This window comes from Salmo trutta, chromosome 13 (assembly GCF_901001165.1).
Source record: "Salmo trutta chromosome 13, fSalTru1.1, whole genome shotgun sequence".
Taxonomy (NCBI): domain Eukaryota; kingdom Metazoa; phylum Chordata; class Actinopteri; order Salmoniformes; family Salmonidae; genus Salmo; species Salmo trutta.
Genome location: NC_042969.1, coordinates 83,398,492 through 83,417,050, shown reverse-complemented (window position 1 = coordinate 83,417,050; position 18,559 = coordinate 83,398,492). Strand labels below are relative to the sequence as shown.

Below are 18,559 nucleotides of genomic sequence, written 5' to 3'. Positions count from 1 at the left end.
AAAAAAAAAAAATGTTTATTAATGATGAAATTATGAAAAATATGAATAACATTCTACCCATGGAGCCAAAGAGGGCGCTCTTGGTCATTGACTGCAGGACAGGGCTACAGGTTGTGGCCACGTACCATCCATCCATTACCCACACTCCTGGCACCGACTCCTTCTACATTTTCATCTCTCTTCATAAATTCAATAGCTTTGTAAATGGCTTTTTTGTAAAAAAATAAAATAAAATAAATGTAAAATACGTGTTTAAATATCATCCTAATGCTCTACTCTATGTGGTAAATATGTATTTCAGGAGAGAAACAGCAATAACTTTGCCTTGATATGGTAACTTGACCTTTGCACATTTTCATTACGTTACCAATGCTTTTTAAGTACAGGTTTCCATGTAACTTGAAATTCTCACCAACATAGGTTATCTGGTGCTGGTGCTCTCATACATGTTTCAGGGTTATTTGCCTCAAAGCGAGCTTAGAAGTAGTTTAACTCGTCTGGTAGGCTCGTGGTGTCACCGGGCAGCTCTCAGCAGCTCTCTAGCCTATTGACTATAATGACAGGCATATATCCTATTACCTATAATGACATGCATATAGCCTACAGACTATAATGACAGGCATATAGTCTATAGACTCGTTCAGACATCATTCATATCTTAAATTTAGAGCCAAAAGTCCATGTAGGTCAGTCAAATGGTGGCCCAGTAGTGAGGGTTAAGCATCGGTACAGTTTTGGGGTTTATTATATAAAGAATGTGAAGTTACAGGTCCCAGTGGAAATTATTTACAGCGGAGGACCAAACAAAACACAACAACGACAACAACAACAACAACAAAATAATTAAACACAAGGCTTAAACTAGGTTTTTAGGCTAAACCCACTTGGGCCCTAAAAAGTTGTTTCCGCATCAAAGGTTTCCCATGTTCTGGTCTGGTTCGGTTCTGCCGTAAGGCTACCCAGTTCTCATGTAGCCGTAGCTCCTTCTACAAGACAAACCAAAGATAGTTAATCCAATGAAACAACAAATTATTTTAATTGACAAATAACGTTTTTCAAAAATATAATAGAATAAATAAATCAAAGTTAGAGTTGGGTTGAAACAACGGCCTCACACTCGCTCTCTGTAGGCTGCTTAACAATCAGATGCAGTACCAGGGCGTGTTCTCAAAGCATGCGCAGACCAGCTGGCAAGTGTCTTCACAGACATTTTCAATCTATTCTTGTCCCAGTCTGTAATCTCAACGTGTTTCAAGCTGACCACCTTTGTCCCTGTTCCCAAGAGCTCCAAGGTAACCTGCCTAAATGACAATCGCCCTGTTGCACTCACATCAATAATTATGAAGTGCTTTGAAAGACTGGTCATGACACACGTCAACACCATCATCGCACACACCCTAGACCAATTCCAATTCGCTTACCGCTCCAACAGATCCACAGATGACGAAATTTCACTTCACACTGCCAACTCCCGCCTGGACAAGATGGGAAATAACTATGTGAGAATTCTGTTATAGACTACAGCTCAGCGTTCAACACCATAGTGCCTTCCAAGCACATCACTAAGCTAGGGACCCTGGGACTGAACTCCTCCCTCTGCAACTGGATCCTGGACTTCCTGACGGGCCGGCCCCAGGTGGTGAGGGTAGACAACAACACCTCGGCCACGCTGACCCTCAACACGGGGGTCCCTCAGGGGTATGTGCTTAGTCCCCTCCTGTACTCCCTGTTCATCCACGACTGTGTGGCCATGCACGACTCCAACAACATCATCAAGTTTGCTGACGACACAGCGGTGGTAGGTTTGATCACCAACACCGATGAGCCAGCCTACAGCGAGAAGGTCAGAGACTTAGCAGTTTGGTGCCAGGAGAATAACCTCTCCCTCAACATCACTAAGACCAAGTAGCTGATTGTTGACTATAGGAAAGAGGGGAGAGCAGACCCCCATCCACATCGACGGTGCTGCTGTAGAGCTGGTCGAGTGCTTCAAGTTCCTTGGCGTCCACATCACTGAAGACCTAACATGGTCCACAAACACACACCCAGTCGTGAAGAGGGCACGGCAGTGCCTCTTCCACCTCAGGAGGCTGAAAAGATTTGGCATGGGCCCTTGGATCCTCACATAGTTCTATAGCTGCACAAATCGAGAGCATCTTGACTGGCTGCATCACCGCTTGGTATGGCGAATGCATCGCCCTTGACTGCAAAGTGCTACAGACGGTGGTGCAGACAGCCCAGTATATCACTGGGGCCAAGCTCCCTGCCATCCAGGAACTCTATATCAGGCGGTGTCAGAGGAAGGCCCGAAAAATTGCCAAAGACTCCAGCCACCCAAGTCTTAGACTGTTCACTCTTTTACTGTCCAGCAAACGGTGCCGGAGCATTGTCTCTCGGACCTCCAAGCCATAAGACTGCTAAATGGCCAGACTGCTAAATGGCCAGACTGCTAAATGGCCAGACTGCTGAATAGTCAATGTGGGGTACCTGAACTATCTGCACTGACTCTATCTTGCACTGACCCTACCCACACTCACTACACTATAAACAGTGCATTCGGAAAGTATTCTGACCCCTTCACCTTTTCCACATGTTGTTACGTAACAGCCTTATTCTAAAATGGATTAAATAAAATGATTTACTCGTCAATCTACACACAATACCACATAATGAGAAAGCGAAAACAGGTTTTTAGACATTTCTGCAAATGTATTACAAATAAAAAGTATTCAGACCCTTTGCTATGAGACTTTAAATTGAGCTGTTTCAATTGATCATCCTTGAGATGTTTATACAACTTGATTGGGGTCCACCTGTGGTAAATTAATCTGATTGGATGTGATTTGGAAAGGCACACACCTGTCTATATAAAGTCCCACAGTTGACAGTGCATGTCAGAGCACAAACCAAGCTATGAGGTTGGAGGAATTGTCCGTAGAGCAAAGAGACAGGATTCTGTCAAGGCACAGATCTGGGGAAGGGTACCAAAACATTTCTGCAGCATTGAAGGTGCCCAAGAGCACAGTGGCCTCCATCATTCTTAAATGGAAGAAGACTCTTCCAAGAGTTGGCCGCCCAGCCAAACTGACAAACGTGGGAGAAGAGCCGTGGTCAGGGAGGTAACCGAGAACCCGATGGTCACTCTGACAGAGCTCCAGAATTCCTCTGTGGAGATGGGAGAACCTTCCAGAAGGACAACCATTTCTGCAGCCCTCCACCAGTCAGGCCTTTATGGTAGAGTGGCCAGACGGAAGCCACTCCTCAGCAAAAGACGAATGCACTCACTCGCACTACATTGACACTCCCACATATAAAGGGGGGGGGGGTTACCTAGTCAGTTGTACAACTGAATGCATTCAATTGAAATGTGTTTTCTGCATTCAACCCAACCCCTCTGAATCAGAGAGGTGCGGAGGGCTGCCTTAATCAACATCCACATCATCGGCGCCCGGGGAACAGTGGGTTAACTACCTTGCTCAGGGACAGAACGACAGATTTTTAACTTGTCAGCTCGGGGATTCGATCCAGCAACCTTTCGGTTATTGGCCCAACGCTCCTACACTCCGGGTACCTGCCGCCCTTAACACACACATGCAGACCGACCCAACACAGACACACATTACATACACATTACACATACATTACACACACATTACATACACATTACACACACATTACACACACATTACACACACATTACACACATTACACACACATTACACACACATTCCACACACATTACACACACATTACATACACATTACACACACATTACACACACATTACATACACATTACACACACATTACATACACATTACACACACATTAAATACACATTACACACACATTACATACACATTACATACACATTACATACACATTACATACACATTACATACACATTACACACACATTACACACACATTACATACACATTACACACACACATTACACACACATTACACACACACATTACATACACATTACACACACACATTACACACACACATTACACACACACATTACATACACATTACACACACACATTACACACACATTACACACACATTACATACACATTACACACATATTACACACACATTACACACACACACATTACACACACATTACATACACATTACATACACATTACACACACATTACATACACATTACACACACACATTACACACACATTACACACACATTACACACACACATTACACACACACATTACACACACATTACATACACATTACACACACACATTACACACACATTACACACACATTACATACACATTACACACACATTACACACACATTACATACACATTACATACACATTACACACATATTACATACACATTACACACACACACATTACACACACATTACACACACATTACACACACACATTACACACACATTACACACACATTACATACACACATTACACACACACATTACATACACATTACATACACATTACACACATTACACACACACATTACATACACATTACATACACATTACACACACACATTACATACACATTACATACACATTACACACACACATTACATACACATTACATACACATTACACACACACATTACACACACATTACACACACACATTACACACACATTACACACACATTACACACACATTACACACACATTACACACACATTACACACACACATTACATACACATTACACACACATTACACACACACATTACATACACATTACATACACATTACACACACACATTACATACACATTACACACACACTTACATACACATTACACATTACACACATTACATACACATTACATACACATTACACACACATTACACACACATTACACACACATTACACACACATTACACACACATTACACACACACATTACACACACATTACATACACATTACACACACACATTACATACACATTACACACACATTACACACACACATTACACACACATTACATACACATTACACACACACATTACACACACATTACATACACATTACATACACATTACACACATATTACACACACATTACACACACACACATTACACACACATTACATACACATTACACACACATTACACACACACATTACACACACATTACATACACATTACACACACACATTACATACACATTACATACACATTACACACACACATTACATACACATTACATACACATTACACACACACATTACATACACATTACATACACATTACACACACACATTACACACACATTACACACACATTACACACACACATTACACACACATTACACACACATTACACACACACATTACACACACATTACACACACATTACACACACTGATCATTTGCTGCTGCTCTGTTCTTTATTTTACTCGTATTATAATCTATCAAATCGAACCAAATCAAAGTTTATTTGTCACGTGCGCCGAATACAACAGGTGTCGACCTTACAGTGAAATGCTGAATACAACAGGTGTAGACCTTACAGTGAAATGCTGAATACAACAGGTGTAGTAGACCTTACAGTGAAATGCTGAATACAACAGGTGTAGACATTACAGTGAAATGCTTACTTACAGGCTCTAACCAATAGTGCAAAAAAGGTGTTAGGTGAACAATAGGTAAGTAAAGAAATAAAACAGCCGTAAAAAGACTGGCTATATACAGCATTTAATGTTTTACTTTTTTCCTGATGCCTTGTCACTTTACACTGCCTTCGTGTGCATATCTACCTCAAATACCTTATTATTATCTATCCTGATGCCTAGTCACTTTACCCTTCCTTCATGTACGTATCTACCTCAAATACCTCATACCTCTGCACATTAATCTGGTACTGGTACTCCCTGTATATAGCTCCACATTGATCTGGTACTCCCTGTATATAGCTCCACATTGATCTGGTACTTCCTGTATATAGCTCCACATTGATCTGGTACTTCCTGTATATAGCTCTACATTGATCTGGTACTGGTACTCCCTGTATATAGCTCCACATTGATCTGGTACTCCCTGTATATAGCTCCACATTGATCTGGTACTCCCTGTATATAGCTCCACATTGATCTGGTACTCCCTGTATATAGCTCCACATTGATCTGGTACTGGTACTCCCTGTATATAGCTCCACATTGATCTGGTACTGGTACTCCCTGTATATAGCTCCACATTGATCTGGTACTGGTACTCCCTGTATATAGCTCCACATTGATCTGGTACTTCCTGTATATAGCTCTACATTGATCTGGTACTTCCCGTATATAGCTCCACATTGATCTGGTACTTCCTGTATATAGCTCCACATTGATCTGGTACTCCCTGTATATAGCTCCACATTGATCTGGTACTTCCTGTATATAGCTCCACATTGATCTGGTACTTCCTGTATATAGCTCCACATTGATCTGGTACTCCCTGTATATAGCTCCACATTGATCTGGTACTCCCTGTATATAGCTCCACATTGATCTGGTACTTCCTGTATATAGCTCCACATTGATCTGGTACTTCCTGTATATAGCTCCACATTGATCTGGTACTTCCTGTATATAGCTCCACATTGATCTGGTACTGGTACTCCCTGTATATAGCTCCACATTGATCTGGTACTTCCTGTATATAGCTCCACATTGATCTGGTACTTCCTGTATATAGCTCCACATTGATCTGGTACTGGTACTTCCTGTATATAGCTCCACATTGATCTGGTACTGGTACTTCCTGTATATAGCTCCACATTGATCTGGTACTCCCTGTATACAGCTCTACATTGATCTGGTACTTCCTGTATATAGCTCCACATTGATCTGGTACTCCCTGTATATAGCTCTACATTGATCTGGTACTGGTACTCCCTGTATATAGCTCCACATTGATCTGGTACTCCCTGTATATAGCTCCACATTGATCTGGTACTCCCTGTATATAGCTCTACATTGATCTGGTACTCCCTGTATATAGCTCCACATTGATCTGGTACTTCCTGTATATAGCTCCACATTGATCTGGTACTTCCTGTATATAGCTCCACATTGATCTGGTACTGGTACTCCCTGTATATAGCTCAACATTGATCTGGTACTCCCTGTATATAGCTCTACATTGATCTGGTACTAGTACTTCCTGTGTATAGCTCCATATTGATCTGGTAATGGTACTCCGTGTATATAGCTCTACATTGATCTGGTACTCCCTGTATATAGCTCTACATTGATCTGGTTCTGGTACTTCCTGTATATAGCAGCACATTGATCTGGTACTGGTACTCCCTGTATATAGCTCCACATTAATCTGGTACTGGTACCCCCTGTATACAGCTCCACATTGATCTGGTACTGGTACTTCCTGTAAATAGCTCCACATTGATCTGGTACTGGTACTCCCTGTATATAGCTCCACATTGATCTGGTACTGGTACTCCCTGTATATAGCTCCACATTGATCTGGTACTCCCTGTATATAGCTCCACATTGATCTGGTACTCCCTGTATATAGCTCTACATTGATCTGGTACTCCCTGTATATAGCTCCACATTGATCTGGTACTGGTACTCCCTGTATATAGCTCCACATTGATCTGGTACTGGTACTCCCTGTATATAGCTCCACATTGATCTGGTACTGGTACTCCCTGTATATAGCTCCACATTGATCTGGTACTGGTACTCCCTGTATATAGCTCCACATTGATCTGGTACTGGTACTCCCTGTATATAGCTCTACATTGATCTGGTACTGGTACTCCCTCTATATAGCTCCACATTGATCTGGTACTGGTACTTCCTGTATATAGCTCCACATTGATCTGGTACTGGTACTTCCTGTATAGCTCCATTCTTGTGTTACTATTTTATTTTAAACTCTGCATTGTTGAAGGGCTCGTAAGGGAACATTTCACACTGAAGTCTACGCCAGTTGTATTCGATGCATGTGACAAAATAATACAATTATATTTGACTAGATTTATCACACACTGCATAATCCCCAGCAGATGGTGCTACGTCCTTATCCTTGTGGTTCTCAGGTCTGCGCTTTCTCCAGAAAATGCGGAAGTGAAACAATTTCATTTGATGCCATTCCGGAGGACAGCAGTGAGCTACAATAATTGATTGTTTACTATATAATATAATTGTGGGAAATTTAAATAGCCTAGCGGAATATATCGCTCAAATCAAAACATAACGGCAGCCGAGTTGAGATGGAGAGCCGTCGCACAGTAACACGAAGGTCGAGAAATCAACGCATCCGGTGAGAGTTTATGAGCGTCATTTGATTTGTTGACACCGTTGGTTGGTCTGTGTCTGTTTTGGCTTTGCCAACCATTGTCTTTATTTTTGGGAGGCCGACAGACCAACATTCATTTGATGAGAAGCGATAGCCACATTAATGAATAGCTTCTGGTCTAATAGACGATCAAATTGCAGCATTGTAGACCTATGCGACCCCAATAAAAGGTTATTAGCAATATGCAAATGTTTTCTTAAATGGAGAAAGTATCAACATTGTATCAAAGTTGTCTGGTGCGTGCATGTTGTTGCTGAAACCAAAAGCACAGTAACAATGAATTGTATTTCTTTCCCCAACCCAACACCACTCTTCCAAATTTCCCCAGCCAATTCGTAATTATATCAATGACCATGTGTCTATTGTCTTGCAGACTCATCAAATGACATCGCCACACGCTCGTTTGCCAACCGGTAGCCTCGAGGGCGGTCAGTGTTTGGTGTCAACAAACGAACACTTTCACATCCTCGCGCTCGGATTGTTCCACGGAGGCAGAGGGACTGCCGGTGGGACGGACATAGTCGCCCCATGCCCCGCTTCCCGGGGAGGACTGCAGACGTGGCCGCTAACCTGACTTCCCCCGTGCTGGGTCGGCCACTGTGCGCTAACGGGACGCCCTGGATCCTCTACCTGTTCGAGGAATGCGTGGACAATGTGTGGGAATACTGGAGCGTAGTCATCGGGTTGATCTCAATGTTTTGTTTCCTGCTGTCTACTCTACCGTAAGTCGTTCACCACTGCGTTAGGAATGCGTTCTCTAACGGAAAAGTATTTATAATACTAACGAAAATAGCTGATCACAGATGTTGTGATCAACAGCTGCGGTCTCAAATTTATCTGGCATTTGGTGTTATGATGATACTCCTGACAGATTTTACCATTTTAAATTGAACCTTTATTTAACTAGGCAAGTCAGTTAAGATAAAATTCCTATTTACAATGATGACCTACAACGGCCAAACCCGGACGACGCTGGGCCAATTGTGCGCCGCCCTATGGGACTCCCAAACACGGCTGGTTGTGATACAGCCTGGAATCGAACCAGGGTCTGTAGTGACGCCTCAAGCACTGAGATGCAGTGCCACTTGGGAGCCCATAAAATATCAAATAGCCCATTAATGATTTATTACCATAGCAACGAGAAAGTCTGTGTCTCTGCTAAACCAGTTTATCAGGTTCTGAGAGACATCTAATCTCAGTATCTGTTTACCAGTCACACCAGTCTCTCCTTTTCTTTCCATTCTCTCTCCCTCCATTGTATCTGTTGTTCTCTCTCTTTCTCCCCCCAGGCAAGTCTACGAGGCTTATCGCAATGGTAAAGTGGAGGAGGCCATGTCTTTTGGCTTCCTGCTCTTCCTCTTCAGTGGGGACCTCAGCAGTCTAATAGGCTGCGTCCTGACCAGCCAGCTGCCCATCCAGGTATCTATCAACAGGCACAACTTCAACTTGCTCTTGTATGCAAAGTATGAATATGGGCAGAGGCATTGCCATAGCACTCTCTGCCCAGACATGCTCCGATGCACTGTATCACAGCTGCATTGAAGCATATTTTTAAAGCATTCAGCATTTTGTTTAATCTGGTTTGTGAATGGAGTTCGTCAGGTACATTGTATCTTAATGGCATGTTTTCCTTTTCCTTACCTATGCCTACCTGCAGAGGGTGCCACTGTCATCACATCATATCTTCTCTCTCTCTCTCTCCCTCTCTCTCCCTCTCTCTCTCTCTCTCTCTCTCTCTCTCTTTCTCTCCTTTTCTCTCTCTCTTTCTCTCTTTTTCTCTCTTTCTCTCTTTTTCTCTCTCTTTCTCTCTTTCTCTCTCTCTTTTTCTCTCTGTTTTTCTCTCTACCTCCATCTCTCTCTACCTCCATCTCTCTCTCTCTCTCTTTTTCTCACTCTCTCTCTCTCTCTTTCTCTCTTTCTCTCTTTTTCTCTCAATTCAATTCGCTTTATTGGCATGACATAACAATGTACATATTGCCAAAGCTTATTTTGGATATTTACAATACAATATTTACAATATAGATATATATAGTAAAAAGACAATCAAAATTGTCAACGGGACAACAGTAACAACAAAATAACCATACATTCAACAATAACAATAAGCAGCTCTGTCTCAGCTTCTGCTGTTGTGCAGTGGTTGCACAGCCTTTCCTCTCTGCATGCTGGGTTTCAATGGGGTGTTTGTCCCATTTGATGAAATCTTGTTTTGCAAGTGGACCCCACACCTCACTGCCATAAAGTGCAATTGGTTCAATGACATATTCAATTAGTTTTAGGCAAATTTTAATAGGTATTTTAATATTGAATTTGCTTTTTAATGGCGTAGAATGCCCTGCGTGCTTTCTCTCTCAGTTCATTCACTGCCTCATTAAGGTGTCCAGTTGAGCTTATTTTTAAACCTAAGTAATTGTAGTGTGTTCAGTACTCTATATATTTTGTACCAATTGAGAACTTTGGCCTAATTCCCTGAGATCTGGATCTTCTCTGGAAAATCATTATTTTAGTCTTTTGGGGGTTTACTGCCAGGGCCCAGGTCTGGCAGTACTGCTCTAGCAGGTCCAGGCTCTGCTGTAGGCCATGTGCTGTGGGTGACAGCAGGCATAGGTCATCTGCGAAGAGTAGGCATTTAACTTCTGAATTGTGGAGACTAACACCAGGGGCTGAGGATTTTTCTAGAATAGTGGCCAATTCGTTAATGTAAATATTGAAGAGTGCAGGGCTCAGATTGCAACCCTGGCAAAGGCCCCGCCCCTGGTTAAAGAATTCTGTTCTTTTCTTACCAATTTTAATGCTGCACGTATTGCCAGTATACATTGATTTAATTATGTCATATGTTTTACCCCCTACACCACTTTCAATAACTTTGTAGAACAGTCCTGTATGCCAAATAGAATCAAATGCATTTTGGAAGTCGATAAAGCAAGCGTATATTTTGGTGGACATGTTTATCTATCAGGGTGTGTAGGGTGTAAATATGATCAGTCGTGCGATGTTTTGGTATAAATCCAATTTGGCTTTTACTCAAGACATTGTGCTTATTAAGGAAGTTTAGAACTCTTACATTGATGATACTACAGAAAACCTTCCCCAGGTTACTGTTCACACAAATGCCTCTGTAATTGTTAGGGTCAAATTTGTCTCTGTTCTTAAAGTTTGGGGTTATGAGTCCTTGATTCCAGATGTCAGGGAAATAACCTACACTCAGGATCAAATTAAACAGTTTTAATATAGCCAATTGACATGTTGCTTCTCTCTTTTTCTCTCTCGCTCTCCTTTTTTTCTCTTTTTTTCTCCTTTTTTTCTCTTTCTCTCTCTCTCTCTTTCGCTCTCTCTTTCTTTCTCTCTCTCTCTTTTTCTCTCTCAGATTGTGACAGTAGTGTTCTACATCTTCACTGATCTCCTGCTCATCTCCCAGTTCCTCTACTACAAGATCAAGAACAACTCATCTAAAAGTAAGGCCACTGTCCAGCCAATATGGAAATCCAATAGAATGCCATGGTTGTGTGAGAATCAGCGATGTTCCTTGCATTGTAGTTAGTGTGCTGTGGGTTCATATTTCCATCCAGTCTGTGTACTCACTAATATGCTAAATGTATTCCCTATTGACAATCTATTCTCTATTGACAATGCTAACAGCTATGCCCAATTATCCATGCCTAATGTGTATGACATGACTGTGTGTGTGTTTTCAAGTGAAATTGCTAGTTCCCACTAAAAGTTGATGACTGACAGATTCTCACCTTGTAAAGCTCCTTTGTTAGTCCAGTTTGCAGCCGAGGGCTGGAACACAAAAGGAAGACATATTGGATTACTTAACTGTACATCTGTGTGTGTGTGTGTTGTGGGTGTGTATCTGTCAATAAAGACAGAGTGACTGATTTGAGGGACAGATAGAGGGAGATCTTGCCACACCTGTTCAAGCCCTTCCCTACTTTCTCCATAGCTCAGGTATCTCACAGGTGTGTCTGAAACAGGTCACCTCTACAAAACCAGGAGGGGCAGCAACACTGTGTGTGACCCGTGTGTGTGTCTCTTCCCCCAGAGCGCCCCACGTTGAAGTGGTTGTGTTTCCTGTGGTGCGGGGCTTCCACTGTGGCCCTCCTGATTCTCCCCAAGTTCATCACTGACAACAACACCTCTGCCAACACTCAGGTGATGTGTTAGAGAGAGACTCTGAACTGTCTCTCTGTCTCTCTCTTTGTCTCTGTCTCTCTCTTTGTCTCTGTCTCTCTCGTTGTCTCTCTCTCTCTCTCTCTCTCTGACTCTCTCTTTGTCTCTGTCTCTCTCTGTCTCTCTTTTTGTCTTTGTCTCTGTCTCTCTGACTCTCTCTTTGTCTCTCTCTCTCTGACTCTCTCTTTGTCTCTCTCTCTCTGACTCTCTCTTTGTCTCTGTCTCTGTCTCTCTCTCTCTGACTCTTTCTCTCTCTCTGACTCTCTCTTTGTCTCTGTCTCTCTCTTTCTCTCTCTTTCTCTGTCTCTCTCTCTTTGTCTCTCTCTCTTTCTCTGTCTCTCTCTCTCTGACTCTCTCTCTCTGACTCTCTCTTTGTCTCTGTCTCTCTCACTCTGACTCTCTCTCTGTCTCTCTCTTTGTCTCTGACTCTCTCTGTCTCTCTGACTCTCTCTGTCTCTCTCTGTCTCTCTCTTTGTCTCTGTCTCTCTCTGTCTCTCTGACTCTCTCTCTCTCTGACTCTCTCTCTCTCTGACTCTCTCTCTCTCTGACTGTCTCTTCAGAGTGCCTCTAACAGCGTGGAGATCTCTGGTTATGCCTGTGGATACCTGGCCTCCATATTCTACCTCTCCTCTCGTTTTCCGCAGCTCTACAAAAATGTGAGTGACAGTCTATGGGTGATTTATGGAGGGGAGGTGGGGTAAGATGTGGCAGGTTTAGGGGACATGAGGAGGGGAAGAAAGGCAGGAACACGTGCTGTTGTTTAAGTTTTAAAATGAGAACCAGGTCTGAGAGACAATGGTGTTTTGTGCTGAGTGATGTCACAGCATCTGGACTGGTGTCTCCTGCTGAGAACTCACTGTCACTCCCAATGTGATAACAATTCCTAGGGATGTTCTAAGGGGGAGAGCACAGTACACACACATTAGGAATTAATATTATTTTGGAACTTAATAAAATAAAAAGTGTGTAAAATGAAGCAATAGAATTGGGTTGAATCATTAACTACGTAACGTATTTTGAAGATCTTAAGCCTAAAATCTTTTCTCTGTTGGTTTTGAGGTGTAGACGGTAACATCTCCCTGTCTGTCTCCAGTTTAAGCGACAGTCTACAGAGGGCACGTCGTACATGCTGTTTGCCCTGGCCATGATGGGCAACGGGACCTACGGCCTCAGTGTCATTGTGGTTCTACCAGCTCTGGCCGGCTCCAAACAGACCTTCATCCTCAAACATCTGGCCTGGCTCATCGGCAGCCTGGGAGTCCTCCTTCTAGACTTCTTTGTATCCTTTTTCTCAGAGATCATAATTTCACTAAAAAAGAGATAAGGATAAAGAAGGGACGGTGTTATTTTTGTCTCTGTTGTTTAAGTGTTGTGATTTTGTTGACTTGTTGTGGTGTGTTTGTGAATGAGCCTTAACTCTCCCAGGTCACCGCCCAGTTTGTCATCTACAGGAAGAACCGCTCCACTATAACCAGCAAGAAGATGAACGTTCCTGAAGTAGAACCTCTGCTCTGTGAAGAGGAGGAGCTGTCCACGTTCTAGAGTGTGAACAATATGGAAGTTCTAGAGTGTGAACAATATGGAAGTTCTAGAGTGTGAACAATATGGAAGTTCTAGTAAGAACAATAAGATCATTCTAGAAATCCTCTCCATAATCAATCAATCAATCAAATGTATTTATAAAGCCCTTTTTACATCTGCAGATGTCACAAAGTGCTGTATAGAAACCCAGCCTAAAACCCCAAACAGCAAGCAATGCAGATGTAGAAGCACGGTGCAGATGCAGGTGTAGAAGCACGGTGCAGATGTAGAAGCACGGTGCAGATGCAGGTGTAGAAGCACGGTGCAGATGTAGAAGCACGGTGCAGGTGCAGATGTAGAAGCACGGTGCAGGTGCAGATGTAGAAGTACGGTGCAGATGCAGATGTAGAAGCACGGTGCAGATGCAGGTGTAGAAGCACGGTGCAGATGTAGAAGCACGGTGCAGGTGCAGATGTAGAAGCACGGTGCAGGTGCAGATGTAGAAGCACGGTGCAGGTGCAGATGTAGAAGCACGGTGCAGATGCAGATGTAGAAGCACGGTGCAGATGCAGGTGTAGAAGCACGGTGCAGATGCAGGTGTAGAAGCACGGTGCAGGTGTAGAAGCACGGTGCAGGTGCAGATGTAGAAGCACGGTGCAGGTGCAGATGTAGAAGTACGGTGCAGATGCAGATGTAGAAGCACGGTGCAGATGCAGATGTAGAAGCACGGTGCAGATGTAGAAGCACGGTGCAGGTGCAGATGTAGAAGCACGGTGCAGGTGCAGATGTAGAAGCACGGTGCAGGTGCAGATGTAGAAGCACGGTGCAGGTGCAGGTGTAGAAGCACGGTGCAGGTGCAGGTGTAGAAGCACGGTGCAGGTGCAGGTGTAGAAGCACGGTGCAGGTGTAGAAGCACGGTGCAGGTGCAGGTGTAGAAGCACGGTGCAGATGCAGGTGTAGAAGCACGGTGCAGATGCAGGTGTAGAAGCACGGTGCAGATGCAGGTGTAGAAGCACGGTGCAGATGCAGGTGTAGAAGCACGGTGCAGATGCAGGTGTAGAAGCACGGTGCAGATGCAGGTGTAGAAGCACGGTGGCTAGGAAAAGCTCCCTGTTGACTGGAGACCTAGAATAATCCGACAGATGTGATAGTACACCAGTGTTCCCTCCGTTGAATTAAAGGGGCCGTCTTATATTTGAGGAATGTAATCTCAGTAGAACTCTTCTCTCTCTCTTTGTAAGGGGGGTCATGTGACCTATTCACTATGCTATTTCCTGGTACATTACAGGCCTATTGTCTGTGTCTCACATTGCTCTAGTCTAGTTTGTCAACGGTTAGAGCTGTTGTGGTTTCCGGGGTAAGGTATGCAGTACACTGAACTGTTCACGCAGCGTTGTCATCTAGGTAAACCGTACAATAGAGGACCACAACATTGGATGTTCCTGTATGTAGGTTTAGAAATGTATCACATTGACTATTGGTCTGCCTCAAAGTAGTGGGCTGCACCCACAGTAATGTATTTTCCACTTGTGGTGAATTTGTTGTAGTTTACCCTGGTTTTGTTCTATGAGCAGATTCGGTCGTAATAGAATCCCTATATAAGTTGTAGTTGGTAAATTGCTTGGGGTGTTACACAGTGTTTAGATTGGGAAAGTGCCGTGGCTTAGACCTGATATCCTGTGCCTTGCATCTACATCACATGAATATGTGTTGCTGCAGTGTAGGTCTGAAGGCTGTTTGATGTGTTCAGGCTGCTGCTTTTAAAACCGACAGTTCTTTGGCTGAAATCTAACCATTTTAAGTGAACATCCTGTTTTCCTTTATCTCCTCTCCTTATGTTATGGCCCAATCCTTTTACTTTTAGTGTCCACAAAGGAAGGGAGGAAGGAGGGGTTTTACAGTATTGCGTCACAGCCTTATTTTGGAGTTGTGTCCAGGGGTGTGTTCACTAGGAACAAAACGGGGAAGGGGCCTACCTGAATCTGTCCAATAGAAACTCTCGTTTTCGTTGCAAAATGTTTTCGTTTAGAGTAAGCGTTTTGAAACGGAAACCGTTTTACTCTAAACGGAAAATGTGTGTGACTAATGAATACACCCCAGTCTTCTATGTGTGTAGTCACATGTTCAGAAAGCGGTGGATCAAGGTCGTGTGGGAACTGGGACCGTTTTATAAGTTGATGTGTCATAACTTGGTAACATGGAGTCATGGTGAGGGAATAGAACTACTAGAGACCAATCATTCATTACATTTTTGTACAGGTCACATCACTGTTGTTAGTGTGTCATGGATGTGATTGGTTGATTGACAGCACAGATTTCTCTACCTCGTCTTTCAGGTTTGTTTATCTGGCCCAGGTTACCCCGGTGGGAGGAGTTTGAACTGGGTGAAAAGTGATTTGTATTTATTTTAGAATCGGGCTGCCTTCTGGGTGTGAGCCAGTGCCCCACTCTGGTCGCCGGCGAAGTCAGCTCAAAACAAAAGTGACGTAATTAAGCATGTGGAAAGATGAGTAGGATTCTGTTTTCACATGCTAAAGTGAATTTATTTTTTATTTTTTATCAAAAGCAATCTGCCTTCTCAATTAAAACTATTTTGACAACTCAAACATTTTATTTTATGGAAAATAGGTTATGTTTCTGGACGATGCACCATGCTGCCTTGTTGCCATGACCGAGTGGCTCAGATTACTATTTGATTTGAGAAGGGCTTCTGCATCCCTGCTATTTCACCCGGTGACGTGATGGGCCATTGCCCGGTTCAACCTGGGCCAGTGTAATAGAATTCCCTCCGTGTCATAGGAGTCGTCCCTGGTCAAAATGTAAATATGAATCTATTTAAGTGTTGGACAGATATATAAAGGAGTGCTTGTGGGTTTTTTAGGAGCGCAAACATGACAAAACATGTGACTAAGTATTTATTGGTAGAGATAGTCTAGTTGTGATTGGTGGACTTTCCATGTGTAAAATAAGGAGTATTTCTACTTTTAAGTGACGTTTTGAAAAAGCTCAAAATGTGGTCTTTGGAAAAATAGCTGTTTGCAAAATGGCTGCCCAGCAAATGATTGTAGCCATGGTCATGAACGAAGAGAAATTATGATGGCACTTATTTTCTCTGATAAACTTGTAGATAATTGCAGATTTTGTTGATTATTTTAAAGGTAATTATCAGTTGTTTCAGACAAGCTTTTTTTGCCTTTCTCTTGATAAATTAAGTTTCATTCTGGTTTGCTCAAAGCCTGGCCTCTCTTCAATGTGTTTTCTATAGACATCTTCCAAACCATAGAATGGAATGTATTTATAGTCTCAAGAACAAGAAAAATGTATGAAATTATTTTTACTTGAATAATGACACTGTATTGCTCTTTTAAGATACACATGAATTTATACTTAACATGGTATTGTATTTTCCTTATGCTTTGGCCTATACGTTACTTGCAATATTTATCTCATTGACGATAATGTCCCAGTATCTCAGCTTTTGTAGTTTATTGTACACAAGTTAAGCATTCCAATATGATGCTTATGTAACAAACTAACATCTCAATAAAGTCCGAATTATATCCAATGTGTGTGTAGTTTGTTTTGTTATTTTGAGGCAAAATAACAAACATGATGTAGTATTGTGTGCAGTATATGGCAGGCACACAGTTTGAGCAAATATGTATTACAGATAGTCATTTAAATATCTATAAACTATAAATATGGTTTATAAATTGGTGGTTAGGTTCAACGAAATGCACATTCTCTGCAACAAATCATGTGCATTTTGTAATTTCAATATTCTACGTCATTCAGTATGCTTTAAAAAAAAAGTTATATAAATGTAACCTTTATTTAACTAGGCAAGTCAGTTAAGAACAAACAAATTCTTATTGAGAATTACGGCCAAACCCGGACGACGCTGGTCCAATTGTGCACCGCCCTATGGGACTCCCAATCACTGCCGGATGTGATATATGACCCAATGCTACGGGGTGTTTGATGGGCGTCGTTGTTGAGTCGAGATGAGGGCACCACGCCTTTTAGACGCGAGGGAACGAGCTCAGAGTTTCTAAAATGTACTGTACTACCCTTTCTCATATCAAAGACAGTACAGTGTGAAGATAGGCTAAAACTGCTTCTCCAATAGAAATACCCGATCGCGCATGTATGCAATGTCATGGGGGACAGTGTCTTCGGGTCGATCGGTCGTCTCACACCGAACTGCACATGTAAAGGCTGTCAACTCAAAGGCATTCCTTCGATATAGAAGATGTTGAAAACGTGTCAGTTTGTCACTTTCTCGAGGTTGGAGTAAGAACATGTTCAACTACTTAAGACATTGTATCGAATCTAGATTCTGCTTTTTATATTTCGAGAAAATGAATAACTTAAGGAATGCTTTTTCACTTCTCTCATTGACATCTCAAACGCCCGGCCTGGTCTGTTTCGCAAAGCATTCCCGGAAACAATAGCGATGTTGCGCCTCTGGGTTTAGAAACTCTTTGCTCATGTCCTCCGTCCCCCCGCCCACACGTTCCTCACGGCGCTAGACCGAACCC

General features: G+C 42.6%; 1 protein-coding gene across 1 annotated transcript; it reads left to right on the top strand.

Moving 5' to 3' along the window:
* Positions 1-8,088: 8,088 nt before the first annotated feature.
* Positions 8,089-14,249, top strand: LOC115206621 (lysosomal amino acid transporter 1 homolog). Its single transcript, XM_029773782.1, has 8 exons — positions 8,089-8,288; positions 8,698-9,046; positions 9,614-9,743; positions 11,692-11,779; positions 12,370-12,479; positions 13,058-13,153; positions 13,591-13,776; positions 13,923-14,249. The coding sequence occupies exons 2-8, from the start codon at positions 8,853-8,855 to the stop codon at positions 14,037-14,039; spliced, it is 921 nt and encodes a 306-aa protein (XP_029629642.1). The 5' UTR covers positions 8,089-8,288; positions 8,698-8,852; the 3' UTR covers positions 14,040-14,249.
* Positions 14,250-18,559: the final 4,310 nt, after the last annotated feature.